General features: G+C 35.3%; 1 protein-coding gene and 1 pseudogene across 3 annotated transcripts in view; one reads left to right on the top strand and one right to left on the bottom strand.

Moving 5' to 3' along the window:
* The first annotated feature begins 334 nt into the window (after positions 1-334).
* KLHL5 (kelch like family member 5) overlaps positions 335-21,995 on the top strand; it is a 64,266-nt gene continuing 42,605 nt past the window's right edge. Inside the window, exons 1-3 of one of the 3 annotated variants that reach the window (XM_039848892.1) lie at positions 335-648; positions 17,909-18,385; positions 19,463-19,561. In XM_039848892.1, coding sequence (XP_039704826.1) covers positions 18,003-18,385; positions 19,463-19,561 — 482 coding nt within the window. In that variant the 5' untranslated portion in view covers positions 335-648; positions 17,909-18,002. The remainder of the gene's footprint in view (positions 649-17,908; positions 18,386-19,462; positions 19,562-21,995) is intronic. The other 2 variants (XM_039848893.1, XM_039848894.1) reach the window with 2 other exon arrangements.
* On the bottom strand, positions 16,670-16,788 carry LOC120591334 (uncharacterized; annotated as a pseudogene).

The raw sequence follows: 21,995 nt of genomic DNA, 5'->3' as shown, positions 1-21,995 counted from the left end.
CTGCAGAGGGACCTCTTCCTAAACTTCCACCCCCAGGAATTCCCCATATCCCAGTTTCAAGGGGCGGGGAACAACAAAAAATCTTGGCCCCTCCCCAGGCCAGGTTGACGTTCCCCTCCCCCAAGGAGCTGCCCGAACCGCAGCCCGCACCCCTTCCTCCTCTTACTGCCCAGGCCTGGGCAGTCCGCCGGCGCCGCGCATGGGGGAAGAGAAACCGCCAACTCGGAGGCGGTGGCGGTCTCACGGGGCCCGCGGCCCGCGACCCGCGGCCCGCGGCCCGCGAGGAGGGGGCGGAGCCTGGCGGGCGGGGGCGGGGACTGGCGGGCGGGGGCGGGGCGGGGAGCCGCTCGCGCCGCGCCGGGACTGACGGGCGAGCGGGTCCGCGACCTCCACTCACCCGCTCGCCCCCTCCGGGATTTCCTGACCTGTTTTTCACCCCCAGACTTGGTGCAGCCTGACGGAGGGGGAGTGGCCCGTCCCGGGCCGGCGGACGCCGGGGGTGAGGCTGCCGGGAAGGGGCTGGGGGCGTCCGACGGGCCGAGCATCCCTCTCCTCGGCCCGCCGCCCCCCGTCCCCCGCCGGCCCCCCTCTTCTCGCCCGGCCGTGCAGCCCCACGGTGACCCCCGGCCGCCTCAGGAGCCCGACGCGGTAAGTGCGACTTCCTCCTCGGCGTCGGGGAGGGGGCCGCGGCGGATTGGCCACGCGACGCGGCCCGCTCCCCGCCCCCACGCGACCCTCCTGCCGGGCCTTGGCGGCCCGAGTCCCGCGGCGCCCTTCGGGAGGCGGCCCCGGAACATCTGTCTCGAGGGGTGGGCCAGGCGGGAGGTCCCCACGCCGCGTTCGGGGCTCGAACACGGGTCCTGCCTCCCCGCCGCGCAGCCGAGAGCCTTAGAGAGGCGCCTGGGCCGCCCTAGAGTTGTGCAAAGTTCTGGACGCGGCGTTTGTGGCTGGCCTGCTGTCCAGAATCATTGGTCGTCCCGGTACAGTTACATTAATAAAACAAACTGGAAAGCATTTCGGAATTTTTTTTTCATTGTTACTCGCAGACTATCATAATCTAAGTTTCAATATTAAGTAATTGCTTCACTCGGAGTGCGGAGAAATCAGAAAGGCACTTTATTTCTATAAAAACGGGCGTGCCTCGTTGAAACTTTCTTTTAGGCATTGCAGTGCATACTTTGGGGATCAAAAGCTTAGGAAGGAAGTTTGCTGTATCAAAGAGTAAAGCATTACTGCCACCTTTATTATTGTCCCGTTTGATTTTTTTAAAAAATATATTTGAATACTTGATGCGTTCACAATTCAAAAGGTACCAAAGAGATAATCTATACAAATTATCCCCCTACCCTCCGCCCAATCCTGCGCCCCCAGCCAACCAGTGATACCAGTTCTTGCTACGTATATGCAAATGATCTTTTTTAAAAAATAAAACTTTGTGTATTAGTAAAGTGCCCGCAGCAACTGGTTTCCAGTGAATGTTCATTCTCCTGTTTAGAAAACAGTTTAATAAGTCTTTTTGGTTATTAGACCACTGGATAAAAAACAATGACTTTTTTCTGGTTTTAAGCATTTGTGGATTTGATCATATTGTGAATGTGTATGTTGTATTGGCTTGCTGTAACTATGTGAAAACCTTTACCCAAAGGTGAATACACTGATATTTTGGGGGTAATGGGGCAGGTAGGGAGAAATCGGTATGAAATTGTAAGATAGGTCTTAATATGTACAATAAATAGTTGTGAAACTAATTTGAAGCAACTTAGTGTCCATATAGTATCTAATACAAAACTAAATGAGAAAATTGAGGCCTAGTAGGAAATAAAGAATACAGAGTTACTGGAAAAGATAATACTAAGTGCATACTGTATAAGTAGATCTGTGTCACAGGTTTTACTCTGGTCTTTCTAGCAGAAAGAGCGGGGGCTTAAGGGGAAAGAGAAAGGGAGGGAGGGAGGGAGGAAGGGGGAAAGAGAGAGAGAGAGATTGATTGATTGATTGAGATTGTGTTTCCAAGTCCAAGATAAATACAGACCACTTCTGCCTAAGCAAGGCATTTTCTAGTAAGAAGGGTTTAGAGGAACGTTTTCTCATGAGCCCAAGTAAAAAGGGATATTGTACGATGCAGTTGACATCTTTAAAATATCCCTACAGAAAATAATGAATTTTGGACAACAGTGTTTTTCAATATATGGTAATAAAACTCTAAAGATAAGTTCTCTGAAGGCTTAATCTGATCAATTTATAACATTTAAAATTACCTAGAACAGTATTTCCTAAACTGTCCTAAGAAATGAGAAGTCAGTAGTTTATTTCTTGAAGTAAGATTCTGAGCTTAAATAAGTTTGAGTTAGCTGGATAAGACAGGTTTCAATAGTTTTTAAACTCAATTTCTTGGCTAATGTCCAAGTTTACTTTTTTAAAGGGGGATATATTTTGTGATATTTTCCAAGTTTATTTGGAGAATACAAATTGAGAACCACTGAATCTGTAGAAATAGATGGATTGCCTATCCTTCAGGCAGTTATTCATGACTATTTCTTACAACTGAGATTTAATAAAAATTGGAAAGCAAAGAGTTTGAGGTTAGCCAATTTGGTAAGAATCAAAGTGAAGATAATCTAAAAGTCAGAATTTTAATGTACTATATATCAAAGGTAAATGCTACTTTCCCCCTGAATTCTTTCATAGTTCATCATTCCGCAAGTTGCCCGTTGGACCAAATGATCTCTAGAACTTCTTCCTATTTTGTACTTTAGGGTACTCAGGATCTTGAATTAGACTATGTGTAGGCAAACAGAATTCCTTAAAGAATGACTTCAGTTAGTCTCAGGTATAAAAATATGATTAACCTGTTCTTTTCATCATAAACACTATTAATTTACTATCACATCCTAGAATCTGAAGCATTGTACGTAGTGGAAAGGAATTTGGAACCAGAAAAGGTGGGATTCTGCCACTAATGTGCAGGGTTGTTTCTAGCAAGTTTATGAACCCCTCTTAATCAGTTTCCTTATTGGTAAGATTAGAATGATGACAGCACCCAGTTCATTCAATAGATGTTAAGAGTCTAGTGGGTACTAGATAGTAGAAGAACAGCTTTAAGGGTGCAAATGAAATAATGAATCAAAAATCTTTTACAGTTTAAACTGTTTCATTTTTGAGGGGATGGCAAGAATTTAGAAAGGAAGAAATATTACCTTATCCAAATGGGCTTGGTTCCTGAGATTCAGCTAGCAAGTAGTGACTGAGCGTTGAAAGAATGAGGGATTAGTCCAAAAGTTTATCTGAATTCATTCACTCCCTACATTTGGATTTTGAGAGTTTGGGCGTGAGGGATATTTCTACAAGAAAGTATTCTATCAGTGATGTAATATTATACAAAATGTTACCATTTTGAAGATAAATGAGGGCCAGAGCTAGTCAGTATCTTCACTCTATGAGGAAAGGTAGGATAAAATTATGCTGTGGTAACGTGTTTAGTGGTTTTAAACAACAAAGTTTTATTTCTCAGTCACAGTACACATTCAGTTAGGGTCAACAGGAGAACTCTGTTCTAGGTAGTCATTTGGAGCCTCAGGTAGTCAGAGGCTCCATCTCAGCACATGCTTCCACAGTGCTTAGGGCAAGGGAAAAGATGTGATGAATTGCACATTGGCTCTTAAAGGCTCCTACCTTCTAACTTCCACTGCCATTTCATTGGCCAAACAAGTCAAAATACTACACTTGACTTCAAGGAGGCAGGAAGTACAATTCTATCCTGTGTCAAGGAGAGGTAGAATAGTTTGTGGACAGTCTTGATGACCACTACACTAAGCAGGCATTATAGTCCTGTGAGTTAACACAAAATCTGAATAAATCAAATCCAAATTATGTTTTTTCAGTATTCTATTTAGAAAATAGAAAACAGCATTTCTTTGTGTATGTATATGTGTGTTTAATCATTGAATTTTGCTAATGAGAATTATAAAGAACATTTTTTATTAATTGGAAATGAAAGCATTTGAAAACTCTACAATTAGATATACTATTTTCACCAAGTGGATCTTATTTTTTTTTTAATATGTTCATTCAATAAACATTTGTTAAATGTGATGTGTACAGGACACTGTGTTAGAGCCTTTGAAGATAAAATAGATGAATGGGAAGTTTATAACCCCAATAGAAAATAGTTATAATTAGGTTGTCCCTCTTTTCCTTTCTCTTTAAATCTACTTAACGGAATCTTTTAATATGATAAAATGATTATGTATATATACACTGACACTTTCCCCTTAACCATGCTTTGTGATTTTAGAGATTATTTGGTGATAAGTTACAGAATATTACTTATAGTAGCTTATGCAAAAAGAATGTTTTGTTAGAAGAGGGATTAGCTTTATGTCACAGATTCCAAGGGTAGGAAGTACAGCTGAGTCTCAGAGGCAAATAGTATCAATATCAGAAAGTTAGGCGCTGGGGCTGCTTTCCCTCATCCGGTCTATATGATTTCTTGCCAGTGTCTCTTTCTGCACATATACGTCATTCCTCTTTTACTGTGTTGACTGGTTTCCTCTGCTGTCAAATGGGTGTTTTAACCCAAGAGTTCATACACTTAAAGAAAACTAAAACCTCTAACAATTACAGAAGAACTATATTTTTTCTAAGCGCCACTTTTTGGTTAGTTCTCAAGTTAACTATCAGAGTTTGGAAATAATGGAGTTGGCCCTAAAGTATAACAAGTTAGAGTAATTGGCAACTTTGTAATAAAGAAGCAGTTCTAATAGTTTGGGACTAAAGAGACCTGTGTTGCCAATTGGAAGTTCTACACAATTAATGTCAGTTTGCATATTCTAGTTTGACAGGAAAATTTGGATAATTAGGATTGGTGTTTACTTATAACAACAATATCCCCTTCCTGAACCCAGGCATATGCCATCTCCATTATAATCCTTTCATCTGTCCCTTCTCCCTCTCCCTAGCTACATACAGATTACTGAATTGTCTAACTCTTACAAGTCACCTGCTTTTAATGCTGATACAGGGCTCCCTGGCTTCTCCCTATGGTTAATAATACAGGACGACAAGAATATTTAATATACTGCCTTTCTCTGCTCTTTTCTACCATCCAAATTGGTCTAGATACTCTGGACATTTTACACTTTAGCATTCTACTGCCATAGTTCTCCACCAACTTAACCTATTTTTCTCAATAAATTTTCTTTTTCTGTAAACTGTGTATTTAGCTTCTCTAGGAAAGTTCTTTTGCATTCTTTACCTATGCTATAAAAATATCCGTAGCTTCACCTCAGCAGACGGCTGAGGGCATGGACTATGAGGAGGTAGTACATGTTACCTGGAAGAGGAGGTTCCCCAGGAAAAAGAATAACAACAGAGAAAGGTGAGTAAAAGTTGTGTATGAAGTTAGGTGGATTTGTCAGGGATGTATGTTGGACTAAAAGAGCAAGCAAAAGGAAGGGGATTGGGTTCAAATTGTAGAATATCAGAACTGTCATTCTAAGATGTTCTTATACTCTTGTTGCTTACCAAAAGAATGCATCTTCTTAGGTTCAAACAAACATTCAGGCTCATAAAACGACCATAGGCTTGTTTATTCAGAGGGCTATCAGACAGGAACCGTAGCTTGTCAACAGGGCACCATCAAGTGTTCCTCATCAGTGGCTGTGATCCGCACGACAAGCAGTTCACGTAGCCATCTGGGAGACATCCTTTCAAGAGAAAGCGCAAGTGCAAGAAGACGAAGCTCACATCAGGTAGATGCAGCATCTGCCATGGCTTTAAAAACTTCATGTCCCACAGGAGACAGTATCTCTTCTACAACCATATAGACTTAGCTTCCAGCATCTCCAAAAGGGATATGCCAATTACAAGAGCCTTCACACTCAGGCAGATCAAAGCTATGGCTTTGGCTTTTCTATTGGGCATTTATAGTTTTTTTATAGCTCTTCTGAGTCCAGATGCAAATTTGTTAATCATTTTTATAGTAAAAACAATGTTGCCTAGTAACATAGTTGGCATGTCTACTTCTATCAGAGCTAAGAGAGTTAACTGAAGGTTAAATGCAGAAAGGGGAAAGATTTTAACTCTACTCACGTTAGTGTTATCCACAGTGTCTTCCATAGTCCTTTTATTTGGGAAGTATTCAATAACATTCATTATGCTTCCTTGAATGTAATATGTTTTAACTTTTTATGTTGAAAAAAGTGAAATCGGATGAGAGGTTGAGAGGAAGGTAAGATTGGAAAGGCGGGCAAGGTCTACTAGATTGTTAGGATCACTAATTCCATACTAAAGACCTTGGCTTTTATTTATCTTCTAGAACTAACTAACTAACTAACTAAATAAATGCTTTAAGAATGATGTGGTCAAGAATTGCACTTTGGAAGGATACTTTGGCTGTAGTGTGGAAAGTGGCTGAGAAAGGATTAGACTTGAGGCTGGCTGGTTCATTTCTACTTAATATTTGCCTTTCTTTGGAGAGAGAGTTCTCTGATAAGCAGAAAGAAGTACTACTTAATTCTGTGCTCTACAGGAGTTTGAATTTGCTGAACAGATTCAGCATGGTCCTTTGGAGGGGCCTGAACCAGTCTGTCCTTCTAAATGTACTTGTCACCTCCATCCCCACTGGAGATCAGGAGAACTGCTATGAACTGCCTCCTAAGAACCTTGGATTGACACTAAGGAATTCTCACCTCCATGGATCTCCACTGATCTCCATTCGATTTACTAGTATGCCTCATTTTGCTTTTTGTTAGAGTTAAAGCATATAACATAGTGACTTTTTGTTTGTTTGTTTGTTTTTAAGTCTAGTTTTAGGACAAACCAAGGAGTTTCATTAATGGTTAACTGTTTTAATTAACATTTGTAGTGATTAACTATTTCTAATTACAAGCAGTTGAGGAACAGAGTGCTTCACATTTTTCTCCTATTGCCAACATTGCCCTTTACTACCTTCCTTACCCAGTTTATTCTATTCAGTCTAATATAAATATACAATTTATAAAATCTGATTGGTTCTGCCGCAGAATCAAGTTGATATGTGATTGATTGGCTCATTATGTGTGCAGAGAACCCGGGCAGTTTTGCTTGATTATATTTATGTCCAGAGAGTATTGATTGATTATTACCCCCTCCCCCATCACCATAAAGCTGCATAGAAGACAAACACTTACTAGATTTGGTTCAGGTCAGTAAAAAACAAAATTATGATTATCCAGACTATTACTTTTTATGGCACATAATACAGTGGGTGTCTCGGCACCTGCCATACGGGGAATTGAGCAGTGGTTTGCCATCCTCTTTACAGTGTGACAGTTCTCATCCTTGTGCCGCCGCATATATGTACAAAATCTAAGGCGTGGGTGTCAAGGGAATTTTTCTTTTTTACCTGTCATCAAGTCCAAGGGCTTTTTAAAAAAGTAAATATTTTGTTATAATCATGCTGTGGTAACTTTTATAGATGAATTTGGAGATAAAAAGGCCATAAAATAATAATTTGGCTGATTTTTAAACTATTGCTTGCTCTGCTACAGATATTAGTACCGACAGGCAGTTTAGAGATGAAAAGGTTCTTAATGTTAATGTGTGTCAGCACTGTGCCCTGTTAGAAATAGTGTCAAAAATAGGGAAGAGCCAAATGGGGAGAAGTCTGTGAGGCACTTGTACTTGGTGAATAAATGCTGTTTTGACATTTAATTGCAATTATGATAAACTTAACAGTGTTTTATTAGGAGTAATGTTCCTTAACTACTCTGTTTTTTTTCTTTTTTTTTAGTGCCTTATTTGTTTTAAGTTTGGTCAGATCTTATTGGTAAAGAATTTAAATCTGCTCTACTACTCTCTCCCAGATATCTATCCTTGTACAAATCAACTATACTCTGAATGTGCTTCCTGATTCAGACAATGGGGGTAAATACCTATCCTTCCTTCTCACAAGGTAGTTGTGAGTTGCAAATGAGAACATTTTGAAAGCAGGAAGCAGTGTGGTATACTTGAAAATATATTGTCTTTAGAGTCAGTCCTGGATTCATATAGAACTCTGCTTACTCACTAGATATATGTAACCTCATTTCACTTCATTGTCCTTATCTATAAGTGGGGGCGGGACGACCCCTGTTTGCCAGAGTTTTTGTTACAACTAAATGCCTCAATGTACAGTATTTCACATATTATCTTGTACATTTAGGCTCTTAGAAAATAGTAGGTGCTGTTGCAAATCCAGATCTTTAGTCAATACTTGCACATGTTACATTCTTAAATCCCATTTTACTGAAGAGTAAACTAAAGATCAAGAAAGTGAAATGATTTGCCCAAATTATAGAGTGAGCTGGTGAGCCATTTAGCTGTTGACTCAGGCTCTTTCTGCTCTACCACTTAGGCTACCTTTAATAAGTGATAATGTGGGAAATTAAGAGCATAAGCACCCTCAACCAACTACCTCTGAACTCACTTGTGGCTTTAACTGAATATACTCTCTTCCCTCTGTAAAATATACTTACTGATCCCAAAAGCCAACTGAATGCTCATGACTATGTAGGCTGCTCTGTAGTAGACATGCACCTCTGTGCTTACCTGTTGAGTTGGGTACTTACCAAAAGTTTCGTTTATTCAGAAACCTGTCTTTAACAGGTATGCTTGTTATAGTAATTATAAAACTTAGTATAGTAATTATAACTGGTAAACATGTAAATTAATGAGAGTATAAAGAAAAGAGGATTATTTCCTTGAAAATTAAGTTGAATGCTTTGGAACATCTCAATATAAATGAGTTATTAACAAATTTGCTATCAAATTGGAGAAAAGATGGATAACTGTAAAAGATGTGGGTGGGTAGGGGGAAATCATCAAAGTCTAAAGCAGTGCCTCTCAGTGTCAAAATCCATGGGCCAGCTAACTGATCGTTAGACTATTAGCAGTTCTCAAAGAAATAAGGAGCTCACACCAGAATACAAATTAACTACATCACTGAGCACACTGTTTAGTTCAGCTGACATTTTTTTCATGGTAAGACTTTTTTTCTTGAAAGAAGTAGTGCATTAATTTATATCTGGCACAAGCTTTTTATCTCACGGTGGACAGACCACCGTGATCTAATGGATTCTGTATTCATGTTCTTTCAGAAGTGCTTTTAAGTTCTTTCTCCATGTATAAAAACCATAAGTGGAAATCATAGATGATAGACCATTGTGGGCATGACATATACAAGAAAGAGGACCCAAACTCTGTAGGAGGCCCATGTCAGATATCTGGCATTAACTCTATATGAGAAGATTTGTGAATGAATGTCCATTTATGTGTTTAAGTTAAAATAAAATCTTTAATGATATGTAAATATCATTTTTTTTACAATTACTGCATTCCCCCACTATCTGAAATTAAAGCATTCCTATGAAACCGTTCAGAAGCTGAAATAAAGTAAAGCAAAGAAGCAATTACTATTCACTATTCATTTGTATGGGAAAAAAATTTAGTATTCTCAGACCCAAAAAATTACAACCAAATTATACCAAAAAAAAAAAAAACCCCTAAAATAACACTAACATATGATAAAAGCAGGAATGTGTAAATAAATCAAGATAAAGCACAGATGCTCACAGACACAATTCAAAGCTCTGGCAGCTTGAGCTGAGATGCTGAGTGTAGTTCCTGGAGAAGGAGCCACTCTGGTGCTACTTACTGCCTCTGTAATGGCTTGCTGCCAAGCAAATACTCAAAGCTATTTTCAATTTTTGTCTTTTTTTTGTAAAAATGAAAATCCTCTTTAGATTTCTTTCTGCTAAAAATAGGTTCTAATGTAGGTCTTTCATAAGAGTGAGGTGGTGTATTGTGAACTTTTGAAAGTCGGGAATACCTGTACTGACTTTTTCATTTAATGGGCCATAAGTTTCATCTGACAAAGAGTTCCAACTTGACTGGAAACATATCTTTGAGTTGCACAGCTATCTTATGATCCTATTTATGCCCACGTATAAATAGTAATTGCTTCTTTGCTATAAATTGAATGTCAGTTCCCGTATTGTAAGTGCCTTGAAAGCCATAGTCTATAACCTTCGTAGAGTTTCTAGTCTAGAGGAGAAGGCAGACATTAAATAAGTAATTTCAATGAGATTATTGAGTTATCTGAACAAGTAATTTGGGATGCTATATGATTATATAGCAAGGAGACATAATTTAGTTTAAAGGTTAAAATTTACCCCACTTTTCCACCTTGATCTTATGTAAGTATATATCACTGTGCTTTTAGAGTACACAAAGAAATAAAATCCCTATATTAGTGGCTTTTACAATGAAAGCATCCTTCAATTTTCATTGTGTATCAGAGTTCTTGACTGCTGAGATTTCAATCTACTATGTAGCCTTTTTTCTAGGTAAATTTAAATTCAATACTTATTTTTAATTTTTATTTACTGATTAAATCAAATAGTTCCTAATTATTTTTAACAAAGTAATTTAATATGTGCTAATTCAGATTTCAGACTGTATTCTAAGTTTTTTTTTAATTTCAAAGAAATTCTGATGCAACATGTTTGTGGTAATTAGTTGAAAAAATGCAAAGATAAAAGATAACCATTCCTAAGAGCCTAGGATTCATCTCTCCACACTTTAAATTTGATTTCTTAAAATAGATTGATTTTTAACTATAAGTTAGATGTGGCTTTAGACCCCTATTTTTAGCTCTTTAGTTGCTAGATACATAATTAAACCCAAATTGGTCTAAAGCTACACCCAATCTTTCTGAAACTACCCTTCTTACTTTCTTACGGTAATGTTAACATTCTTCTTCCTGTCACCCAGGTTTGAAAATGCTGTCAGCTTTGAGTCCTTCCTGTCCGTTTGCCACAGACATTCTTTAAGGTCTGTTCCTGTAATATCTTTTAACATCCATCTCCCTAGCAGATCTCTTTGCTTCCAGCCAAGGTTAAAATATACTTCTCACCTTGAAGAGTTTTCTAACTGGTTCCCCTACCAATAATATCTTCCCTCACAAAGTCATTCTTCACTGTTGGCAAATATTTTTGCACCATACCTCTAAATCCAACTCAAGAACCTCATCCTCTCCCAAATAAAGCACGTATTTATTCCTTGATAATTCAGTAAGGGTTTCATTCAAGACCCTCTTCTGCTAGATTTTAAGATCTTCCAAATCAAGGCTTGTGCCATTAATTTATTCATTTATTCTGTGATTTAAGTTCAATAAATATTTAAATGCCGTGCACAATACAAGTGGTTAGGGATATAGTGATCCTTGTTCTGATGGATTTTACTACTTTCTCATCTTTGAGTTCTTTCTGCATTTAGCACAAATATTTATTGAATTTACACAAATAGAGGATTTTTTTGCATTTATAATGTTTACTTTTATGAGATTGGAGAGGAGAGTCACAATATCTGATATATTTCAATGATTAAAGTTAAAATTCAATCTCAAATTTTTTTCTACTCTGGGCAAATAAACTGATATTTTCTACTGTTATACATTTTTACATGTTAGTGGAATTTAAATTTTAGTAGAATTATATTAGTTTTCAAATTTTTAAAATAAAATATTCTGATAAAAGACTTAATTTGACAAAGTTTTAAAAGTATCCTGGAATATCTAAAAGTCAAAGGTATTTCTGTTGTAACTGTAAATAAACTTATCCTAAATGTGTTAAAGCATATTCTTGGATACTCTTTCCTCCAAAATCTGAAGGCTAATCCAAACCGGCATGTTTTAGAATATTAAAGAAAAAAATAACTATTTTTAATACCAGCCTTTTAGATTTCATGAAGATTTTGATTAGGACTAATTGTACATACTATAAGCATTGACAAAACTTCAAAAGTTCCTTTCCATGAAAGTAAAATACTCAATATCTAAAGCCAAGTCTGGCATGGGAGTTCACCGTTCAACATTGGCTGTTTTGTGTTTTATGTTTATAACATTTGTCAACTTTCTTTTACAAAAGCTACCAAACTCTAACAGATTCTTCTAAATCATGTGTTGTAACTCATTCTTTTTATAGTTGAGGGAAAACTTGGGGAGGTGAAGTGCTGCTGGGTTAATATAGTAAAATTCTTGATGTATTTATGTAATATGTATTGCACACTTAAAACTATAGGAATAGAGTCATTAAAATTGATTACTTATAAAACAAATACTGTTGTCTTCAAAACTCTCTGTGAAAAAGGGTTTGTATAATGATTCCCGCGTCAACCAGTAACTGAATAGCTGGGATTTAAATTGTTGAGTGAAGCCACACTGTTGAGCTCATAGTCTTAATGACATTTCAGTGTTGCTCTTGTAATATTGAATAATGTCATCTTTTAAATTCACAAACTAACATTTTAGCAGATTTGACACAGAAATTGCATGTGGATTCCTTAAATACATTTTGAAATGTATTCTTAAGTAACACATGTATTTTAAATAGTGGGTGAACTTTTGTGTCTCAAGTTTTAAGTAAAGCAAAGTCATTACAAGAGAAGTACAGAATATAATTTGATAATTAGTTTGAAGAAAGCATTGTCAGTCTGAAAAGACATCTGCTATTTCGCCATTAGATTTTAAAGTTATAAAAATTTTATGCCTAAAGAATGAAATAGAAAAAAGAAGTTCTTCGAGTAATATATTGTGATTTTTCTCCTTAAGTTAAAAATATACTGAAAAGAGGTATATACCTCATCAGAGGTATATGTTTTCTAATATCTTTATTAATATTAAGTTCTTAATTTTTTTATAATTTAAAAACATACATTATAAATGTATACTTTTATTATCATTCCTATTATTGTTGGAACTTACTTTGTAGTCAGAATAAAGACAACAAGTGAATAAATGTCTAATATGCCAAGTGGTAAGTGCTGTGAAAACAATTAAGAGGGCCAACGGGGTAGAGAATGAATGAGGGATCTAACTTATATAGAGTGGTCAGTGAAGACCATTTTGATAATTTAACAATATAATGATTTTAAATATGTATTCATCTTTTATAAATACTCTTAAGTTCTCATCAGATCTGGGTAAATTTTTCGCAAAAACAATTTTATATTGTTTGGCAAAAGTTGATGAGACAGACAAAAGAAAAAGCGTTATTTAAATAAATGCTGAATTTCATGCCAAGAAAAGAATTCATGCTTAAGCTTGCTATGTATTTTTATAAAGAAAGCATTTGGTCCAAGAAATCATTAAAGCTAGGAAATATTTCTGTAAACTGCTTTCTAACATGGGTGGTATAACAAGCTACTATATCAACAAAAAGTCACTCAACCACATTAGTGATCAGAAAAATGTGAAGTAAAACCACATGAGATGCTACTGCATACCCATCAGCATGACTAAAATTAAAGACTGACAATACTAGTGTTGGCCGCATGTGGAGTAACTGTAATTCTCATATGCTGCTTGTAGAAGTGTAAATGAGTAACAACAAAGGCGAACATACATATACTTTATGATCTAGCAGTTTTGTTTCTGGATAAATATACACAACAGGAATGCATATAAATGTCCACATGTATACTTGATGACATATACTCTGCTCATAGCATTCTTTGCAAAAGTCTAAAACTAGAAACAACTCAGATGTCTATCAGCAATAGGATGGATTTTGCTTGTCAGATATTTGTACAGTAGAAGACTATATAACCATAAAAACCAATCATCAACTGCTGTATTCAACAGCATAGATTAATTTTAAAACAATGATGAAAACAGTACATTTATATAAAGTTCAAAGGCAGTTCAGCCATCTTTATGCTAAAGATGGTTGGCTACCTTTTGAGATGAGGCATGAGTAAGACCTCTTGAGTGCTTTTCGTAACCTGGGTGGTGTTCATAGTGTAATAATTCATTGAGCTCTCCACTTGTGATTTGTACACTTTTCTATTGTATGTCAAAGTTTAATTTTAAAATGCTTTTAAAGATGCCAGCACTAGTTGCTCTCCATTTGGAAAATAGAGTAGAAAAAAATATGCAAAACAAGACAGATAAAGAGTTAACATCTATAATATATAAAAAGCTGCTAGATAGTGATAAGGAAAAGACAAAGAGCCCAAGAGAAAAATACTCAAAGAGTATAATTAGGTAGCTCAGAAAACTAGAAGTTAAAATGGCCAGTAAGCCTATGAAAATATGCTTAAGCCCAGAAGTCATCTGGAATTAAAAGAATTATAATACTCATTGTTGGCCATTGGGCCTATTAATATAGATTAGAAGGGTACACGCACTTTACTTTTGAAAATGTGAATTTTAGGAATATAAACCATGTATCTAAATGTAAAATACACATACCTTCAATCCAGCAATTCTATTCCTGGGAATAAATTCCATAGACATAAAAGCCTTGTACGTATTTTAATTTTTATCTTAATAACATAAAACAAAAACCTGAACTCAACCCAAGTGCCCATTAGCAAAGAGATAGTTTAATAAATTGTATTTTACAATTATGAAATATTATGCAACTGTTAAAAAGATGATTATTAGTTCATGTATGTATGTATTTAATTGAGAAGAGCAAAATGCCAAAAAGATATATTCAATATGATCTCTCTTTAATAAAACAATAACAGAAACTCCTATACATATGTATATAAGTTTGTATATGATTTTTATAAATGTAGAGAAAGATGTGAAAGGTTGTACATCAGCCTGTCAATATTGATTACCAGGGAGAATGAGTGGAGCAGGATTGATAAAATAAAAGTCTCAATAAAAAAAAGCATGTGATACAAGTCCATGGATACAAAAGGTTTTAGGTTGTGGAGATATATATGTGTGTGTGTGTGTGTGTGTGTGTGTGTGTGTGTGTGTGTGTGTATTATGTATGTATGCATGTGTGTGTATGTAAGTGTATGTATATATACATACATGTACACACACATATACACATATATACACACACACACATATATATAAATAAATAAATAACTAAACCCACGATCATGATAGCAGTGGTTAAATGCTGCTGTTTTCCTTTGTCAACCTGTGATCCTGGTATCCCTTTAAAATCAGGAAGCCTATTTCAAGGGCTAATCTCTCACCTGCATCTCTAGCCTAATCAGAACAGCTACTACATCAAGGAGGTCTATATTTAAATATATTAGTGGAAAGGATCTTTGGGCCCTCTTGGAAGTTGGGGCATGGTTTAGTATTTTAACATCACATCTTTTTAAGTTTTTGGATTTCTTCTCTGTGCTATATTGAGAAAGTTCTGACATCTCAGTGGCCTTTAATGAAGTTCACTCTTGAGTTCAGGCCTCAATTAGTCAACCAAACAACAAAACAATTAAAATCACTTTTAGCTATTATAGCCAGCACATTGTAAGTAGAATCTCTGATAAATACTCTCTCGTTGATACATTGAATCCAATTTAAAATTATATTTATATAAAATTGTATTTATCAAAATATATTCTTCATAATGTTCATTTAATTATTCTTTTCTCAGAATTTAAGTTTAAGACCTCTTAAAAAAAGATTCATTATTCATCTTTCTATCTCTGGTGGTACCTCTTAGGTATAAATGCTTGGTAGATACTTATTTGAACAATGGCAAGATCATTATGAACTACTGCAATAGCAATCCTTCATTGTGTGGGTCTGTATCATACATTGCATGATGTTTACCATCTCTGACCTCTGCCCACTTTGGTCATTCCAACAACTAAAACTTCACCTAGTCCCCCAAACCTCCAGCACCGCTTTTGGGGTATGAGGGTGATGGTGTTGGTGCTATCTTTTTGAGAATCACAAGGCTAGAGTAATTGGAGAAGTCTTTCTGAGGGTAGTAGTGCCTGTGCTAAACCTTGAAGGATGAGTAGGATTTTAAAACTACAGAAATTGGGATACAAACAGCACATAAAAGAGGGAGCAACATAATATAGGCTCTGCCTTGACTGATGAAGTGGTATGTCTATGCTGGAAATAGAAATAAAGTTGGATGAGTAGAGTGGAGTTAGAAGGAGTCTGATAGAAGAAAGGGAAAAATGTCAATTCACTTTCTAATACATCTTGCATACTACTGTCATTAATTTTCTAAAACATTGCTTTGTTCAACAGTCCATTTCATATTGCCTACTAGTCTTTGCTTTGGGCTCTAGGCATTTTATCTCATTGTATTCATCCAACTTTATCTCTTACTACCTTAAAACTAATTGGGTATGTCTGTCTAGCTGATTAAAGTAATAATTTCCCCTTTCTTTGTCAATATTCTTACTTTATGCTTTTAAAATACCTTTCTTCCTTTATAAAGTCTATCATCATTGTGCCTATGCAACTTCTTGCTATTCTTAGAAACCTTTTCTCTGATAAAACTGGCCCATACTATCTCACATTATCCTGACATCTCCTTTCTGTTTCCTATAGTATTTATGGTTTGTCCTATAGTATTTAGCACAAAATTGTATATGGCTTTTCATGCCTCTCATCCTTGGTCCTCTGAATAAATTTTATTCTCCTAAAGAGCTGCGTGAGGTTAAAATATATAGATATATGCCTCACAATGTATTTTAAACCTCCAAAGCAGCTTTATTTTTCCTTTGTCAATTGGTAAAAGGCATTGCCTTTTGAGTGAAATATTTGATATACTATTAGATATTGAGCACCTTGAAAACGTTTTTTATATCAAATATTTTTGTTTCAGTAATGAGTTGTAATTATTATTATCTATTATTTATTTATTTACTTTAATGTCTGCATCACCTGGTCTTCCTAGGTGGTCTCCCATCCAAGTACTAACCAGTCCCGACCCTGCTTAGCTTCTGAGGTCAGATGAGATTGGGCACGTTATGGGTGGCATGGCCATAGACAAGTTGTAATTATTTTTTGAGAGTAGGAACCAAGATGACTGTATCTGTGTCCCCAACAATGCCTACCAGTTTCTTGCTCACAATAACTACTCGATATTTTACAATTTGATTGTATTTCATTGATTTTTATTTGTTTTATCAGTTTGCCTTAACTGTAACCATGTTCTGACCATTGTTTTGTTTTGCTAACAACAGAGAGTACCATTAGGGTACCTGTACACCCAAGAAATAGTCCTATCCTGGTTTTTGGTACCTTTCTTGAGCCACACTTTTCTTTTTCTAAGTAATGTCATAGAAATTTGGATATCATATTAAATTATAGCTGAATCCTAATTATAGAGCAGTATTGGCTTCATGTTATTTATTTGAAAATGTTTTTAAGTACTGCCATATTTTGATCCTTGGTAATTTTCAAACTTTTTCTTCTCCCTATTTTTCTTCTTACTCTTTGCTCAAAAGAAATCTTACTCAAGATCTTACTGTATTAATTAAATATACTTTTTTCCTGAAGGGAGAAGATAGAGGTGGAAAGCAACAAACTGGAGCCTCACCTTTTACTCCTCTCTCTTCATCCCCCATGCAAAGAGCACAGCTTGAAAATCACTATAACTCATCTAATTAAAAAATGCTTTTAAAAAAACTTTTGTTTTGCGACATCTCATTTAGAACTTAGTATAAAAATAGAAACACTTCAGTTTTACGGTGATTTTTAAATACAAATGAAAATGCTCTGGAATAAATTTCTTGTTTCAGCAATAAAAGAGTTAATGTACCAAGCAGCAGAGACTGAGATACTGCAATGGGATGGTGCTTTCTGTCTCTTGTCATTTGTGGTTTAAGGAAAGGGGGTGGTGTTCTGCATTTGAAAGGACTTTAATGAATGCTGTCAGTGTTTGTGAGAGCTAATGGTCAGTATGGGAAAGGAGAGCAGGGAAAAGTGGTCTAGCTGCTTCAGGATAGGTGGATGAGAGTTTGCTCTGATTGAACGGAATGTTCCACCGTGTTTCATCTTTATTCATTATCCATTGTTCTTTATAATCTGATGCGTTGGTTTAAAAGTAAATGAAGATATATATGTGAATGTGATTTATTTTCCTTTCAATCTGTTTATTGTGTACAGCAGGGCATATACTTCTCTTGTCTTGGTCGGATGCACAAATCTGTGTGCAGTGCTTTTTGCCCGTTGCCTAGACGATCACTTGGTTTCTCTGAGGATGTCTGGTTCTCGTAAAGAGTTTGATGTGAAGCAGATTTTGAAAATCAGATGGAGGTGGTTTGGCCATCAAGCATCATCTCCTAATTCTACAATTGACAGCCAGCAGGGAGAATTTTGGAATCGAGGACAGACTGGAGCAAACGGTGGGAGAAAGTTTTTAGATCCATGTAGCCTACAATTGCCTTTGGCTTCAATTGGTTACCGAAGGTCCAGCCAACTGGATTTTCAGAGTTCACCTTCTTGGCCAATGGCATCCACCTCTGAAGTCCCTGCATATGAGTTTACAGCAGAAGATTGTGGCGGTGCACATTGGCTGGATAGACCAGAAGTGGAGGATGGCACTAGTGAAGAAGAAAATGAATCTGATTCCAGTTCATGCAGGTTGATTATTTTCTTAATGTTAGAAATGGGGCATGGGGGTGTATCATTTATATGTTTTGAAATAACTTAGTACTATTTTTTAAAATTATGAATATATATGTACCTCTGCATACATACATATGTATTATATCTTGGTATGCATATGTGATATTTTTGGTAGGATTTAAAAATATATTCAAATAATTTTAATTCTATAAAATTATAAAGATAAATAGCATTCATTTTGAAATATCTTGTGTTCCCTGTATAGATCCGGCTCTGTCTTGAAAATAATATATAGTAACAGTTTTATGCATCATTGCCTTACAGTTTGCTTCATTCATTTGCCCTCCTTAATCATATCAGAACTATAGAAGACATTTCCTTAGTATAAAATTATTACATTTTAGCTTGTATTGTAGAGTCACTTAAATTTTAATGAAAATGAAAGGTTTTATAAGGAGATGCACTTGTCAACAATATTTTTCTTATGTATTTCTCTTTGTCCTATGTTGCAGCTTTCCACACTAATAGAGAGAATACAGTAACGTCTTTTTCTAAGATGACAGCTACTAATTCCTGTTACCTTCACTTCATGGAAAATTGTGCTATGTAGGGAAATGAAGGACATTCCTTCAGGAGAGTTAAAGGGAACGGAGGGGTTAGATGTGGTCAAGTGGTAAAAAGGGGGCAAGGAGAAGGGCAAATGAGTTTGAAGAGAGAAAATAATGAAAACATGAGTAATTTCATAATAACTTAATCCATATTCAGTCTTGGAACCTGGCTTTATCTTCGAAAAGGATTTTCTTGTTAATCTGTTTAAGCTACTATAGCATATTATGTAACAAGTTAGAGCATGAATGTCATCTTTCTGATTCATCTATACTCAAGTATTTCAAAATATTTCAAATAGCTTATCATTTGTCTAGTTCGATTATGGATTCTTTTTCTTTTAAAATTTCTTTGCAGGTTTTGGTAACATTTGTAATTTGTATGTTGGTTATTATAGGCATTATAAGAGATGGAGACAAAATGAATTTATATATTCAAATATATCTTACTTGGGGATATTTACCAACCTCTTCTTCTAACCTTCAGAACATGGAATTCTGAATTGTGGTGTTGGAATAATAATAAATATAGACCAGTCATCTATAATCATTTGTGTAATGGAGAGGAGGGAATATCTTTACATAGGTAACTAGCATATTTAATTACAAATTTTTAAAATTAGCTCTTGACTTGGCATTATCATAGGGAATAGGAGCCACTAATAATTTTAACATGGAGATCAGTTGAGTTAATATGGCTTGTTTTGTATTTTCTTTCAGACTTGTTGCCATAGGAGAGTAATTTATATAATAAAAGGTTCAGGGTTTATCAGTTTTGTGGGAAACCAGAGTAATCATCTTTCCATTTGAAAGTCAATATAATGTATTAAGAATATTTTAACAATATTAGACAAAACAAACCATTAATTTACCAGCATAAATTATAAAAAGTTTAACATGTTATCTACTACCTAGAGATATTATGCATATGTGAGTATAAAATTTATATACATGTATAATCTTGGAAAGGTTATACATACATTGGTTATCATATTTCCTTACCACAAAGGTAGTTTGCATAGCTAATGATTACTAAAATTATTCTTTAGTATCCATATTGAAATATCTTTTTGGGATATTCATTATGAAAGAAAAAGATTGCCTTTTTTTGACTGAGAGATTGCTATGTGCATACTTTATAAAGTTGATATTTTTATTTATAGGAAATATAAATATTAGAAAATAATATTTAAAAAATCTAAAATAAATATAATTGTTTTTTAAAATGTTAATCAAGAAGATTAATAAAGTAAATAATAAGTGAAAGTACAGTTCACATGTGTAGAGACCAAACTATTTCTAAAATATTATTTCAAAAATAAAATAATTAAAATGTCTCTGATTTTAATGTATAAAAGGAGAAATGTGTCAAAGCAATTTAATATTCTTGATGCTTTTAAATTTTAACATTGCAAAAAAGGGAAAAAAATTTAGATTTTAGAAATGTCATTTGTGTGTGTTTTTACTCCTTCATTTTTTTCTAGATTAATGTACCTAATTCTCACATCTTCTTTCATCCCTCCAGCTCTGAATCTTTGATCTTTGTCATAAGGATGGATTCATTTATTTGCCCCCAGTTTTTTGATTAAGTGAGCAGTCTCTCTAGGTGGTTGCCTGGCTTCTGTAAACAAAAACTATCACCGTTAATGTCAAAAGAAGCTACACTGACATTCATCACATTTTTGTTAATAACTTGGGAATAATTTTTTTCTTATATAACATTTGCAAATAATAAACTCTATAGTAAACGTCTTGGGTATACTATAGATTGATATCTTAACATATTAAACACAAAATGGGGAAATGCATACGATATATGGAAAATTTCTTATTTAGGCAATAATGAGATTTATATAGATCTCAAAACTTAGACTGAACTTTTCAGTTATTAGAAAAAGTGGAAGACAACTGAACAGTTTTCCATATACAGAATCACAACACCTAAAGTAAGATCTGGAAAATTTAAAGCAGGAGTTAAGAGGCATATATATTGTTACTTTTTGATCAGTTGTATTTTAGTTAGGAGAAATGTCTGCTTGAGCCTTAGACTTCTGGTAATTTTTGCTGTCACACAGCTAAGTAATTTAAAAGTTTCTCTTTTTTTAACTTTGATTTTGGATCTCTAACCTAGCTACCTTTTCTCTGTGGGAATTGTCTAAGTCATTACTTTGGTATTAAAATACAAACTTTGTTTTTTACACCATGAGGAATTTTAGACCTTAGGTAACAGAGCTGTCTGTCACCTTTTACATGAGTGGTAGGTTACTAAGACCTTAATTCAGGGTGAATTCTACCAGGATCAGCAAGGTTTACACAGTGGCTCACCTTGTGACCACAGTTTATACGTCACTTGATTTGCCAGCTTTGAAATTATGTAATTTTTGACATTTTTGATTGGGGGAAATTCATTATTTCAAATTTTGTTTATAAAGTTTAATATTTTATGTCAGACTATATTTTTAGTCAATATGCATAAAATGTTATTGTACTTACAAATATTCAAAAATAATACAGTACAATAAAACAGTTAATACTAACTGGGTGCTTACTGTTGGTGAAACATTGTTCTAAGCACTTTAGCATATTAACTCTTCACAGAGTTAATATGCTAAACAGATTTCTGAGTTAGAGTGCTACTGTTATTCTAATTTTACAGAAGAGACCAATGAGGCACAAAAAGGCTAAGTAACTTGCTCAAGGTTAGTAAGTAAAATAAAACTGCATTTAAAAAAATGAATTTATATTTTTAGAACATTTTTAGAACAGTTTTAGACTTAGAGGAAAATTGCAATGATATATATGGTAGTGAGTTCATATACACCCCACACCCAGTCTCCCCTATTACTAATATATTAGTGTAGTGTATCTGTTACTATTAATGAATCAATATTGATGTATTATTATTAACTAAATTCTATACTTTATTCAGATTTCCTTATTTCTAGCTAATGTCTTTCTGCTGCAGGATCCTATCCCGGATACCATGTTACATTTAGTCATCATATCTCCTTAGGCTCCTC

This window comes from Pteropus medius, unplaced genomic scaffold (assembly GCF_902729225.1).
Source record: "Pteropus medius unplaced genomic scaffold, Ma_sr-lr_union100, whole genome shotgun sequence".
Taxonomy (NCBI): domain Eukaryota; kingdom Metazoa; phylum Chordata; class Mammalia; order Chiroptera; family Pteropodidae; genus Pteropus; species Pteropus medius.
The sequence above is the reverse complement of the archived record's forward strand: the minus strand, read 5'-3'. Positions and strand labels throughout refer to the sequence as shown.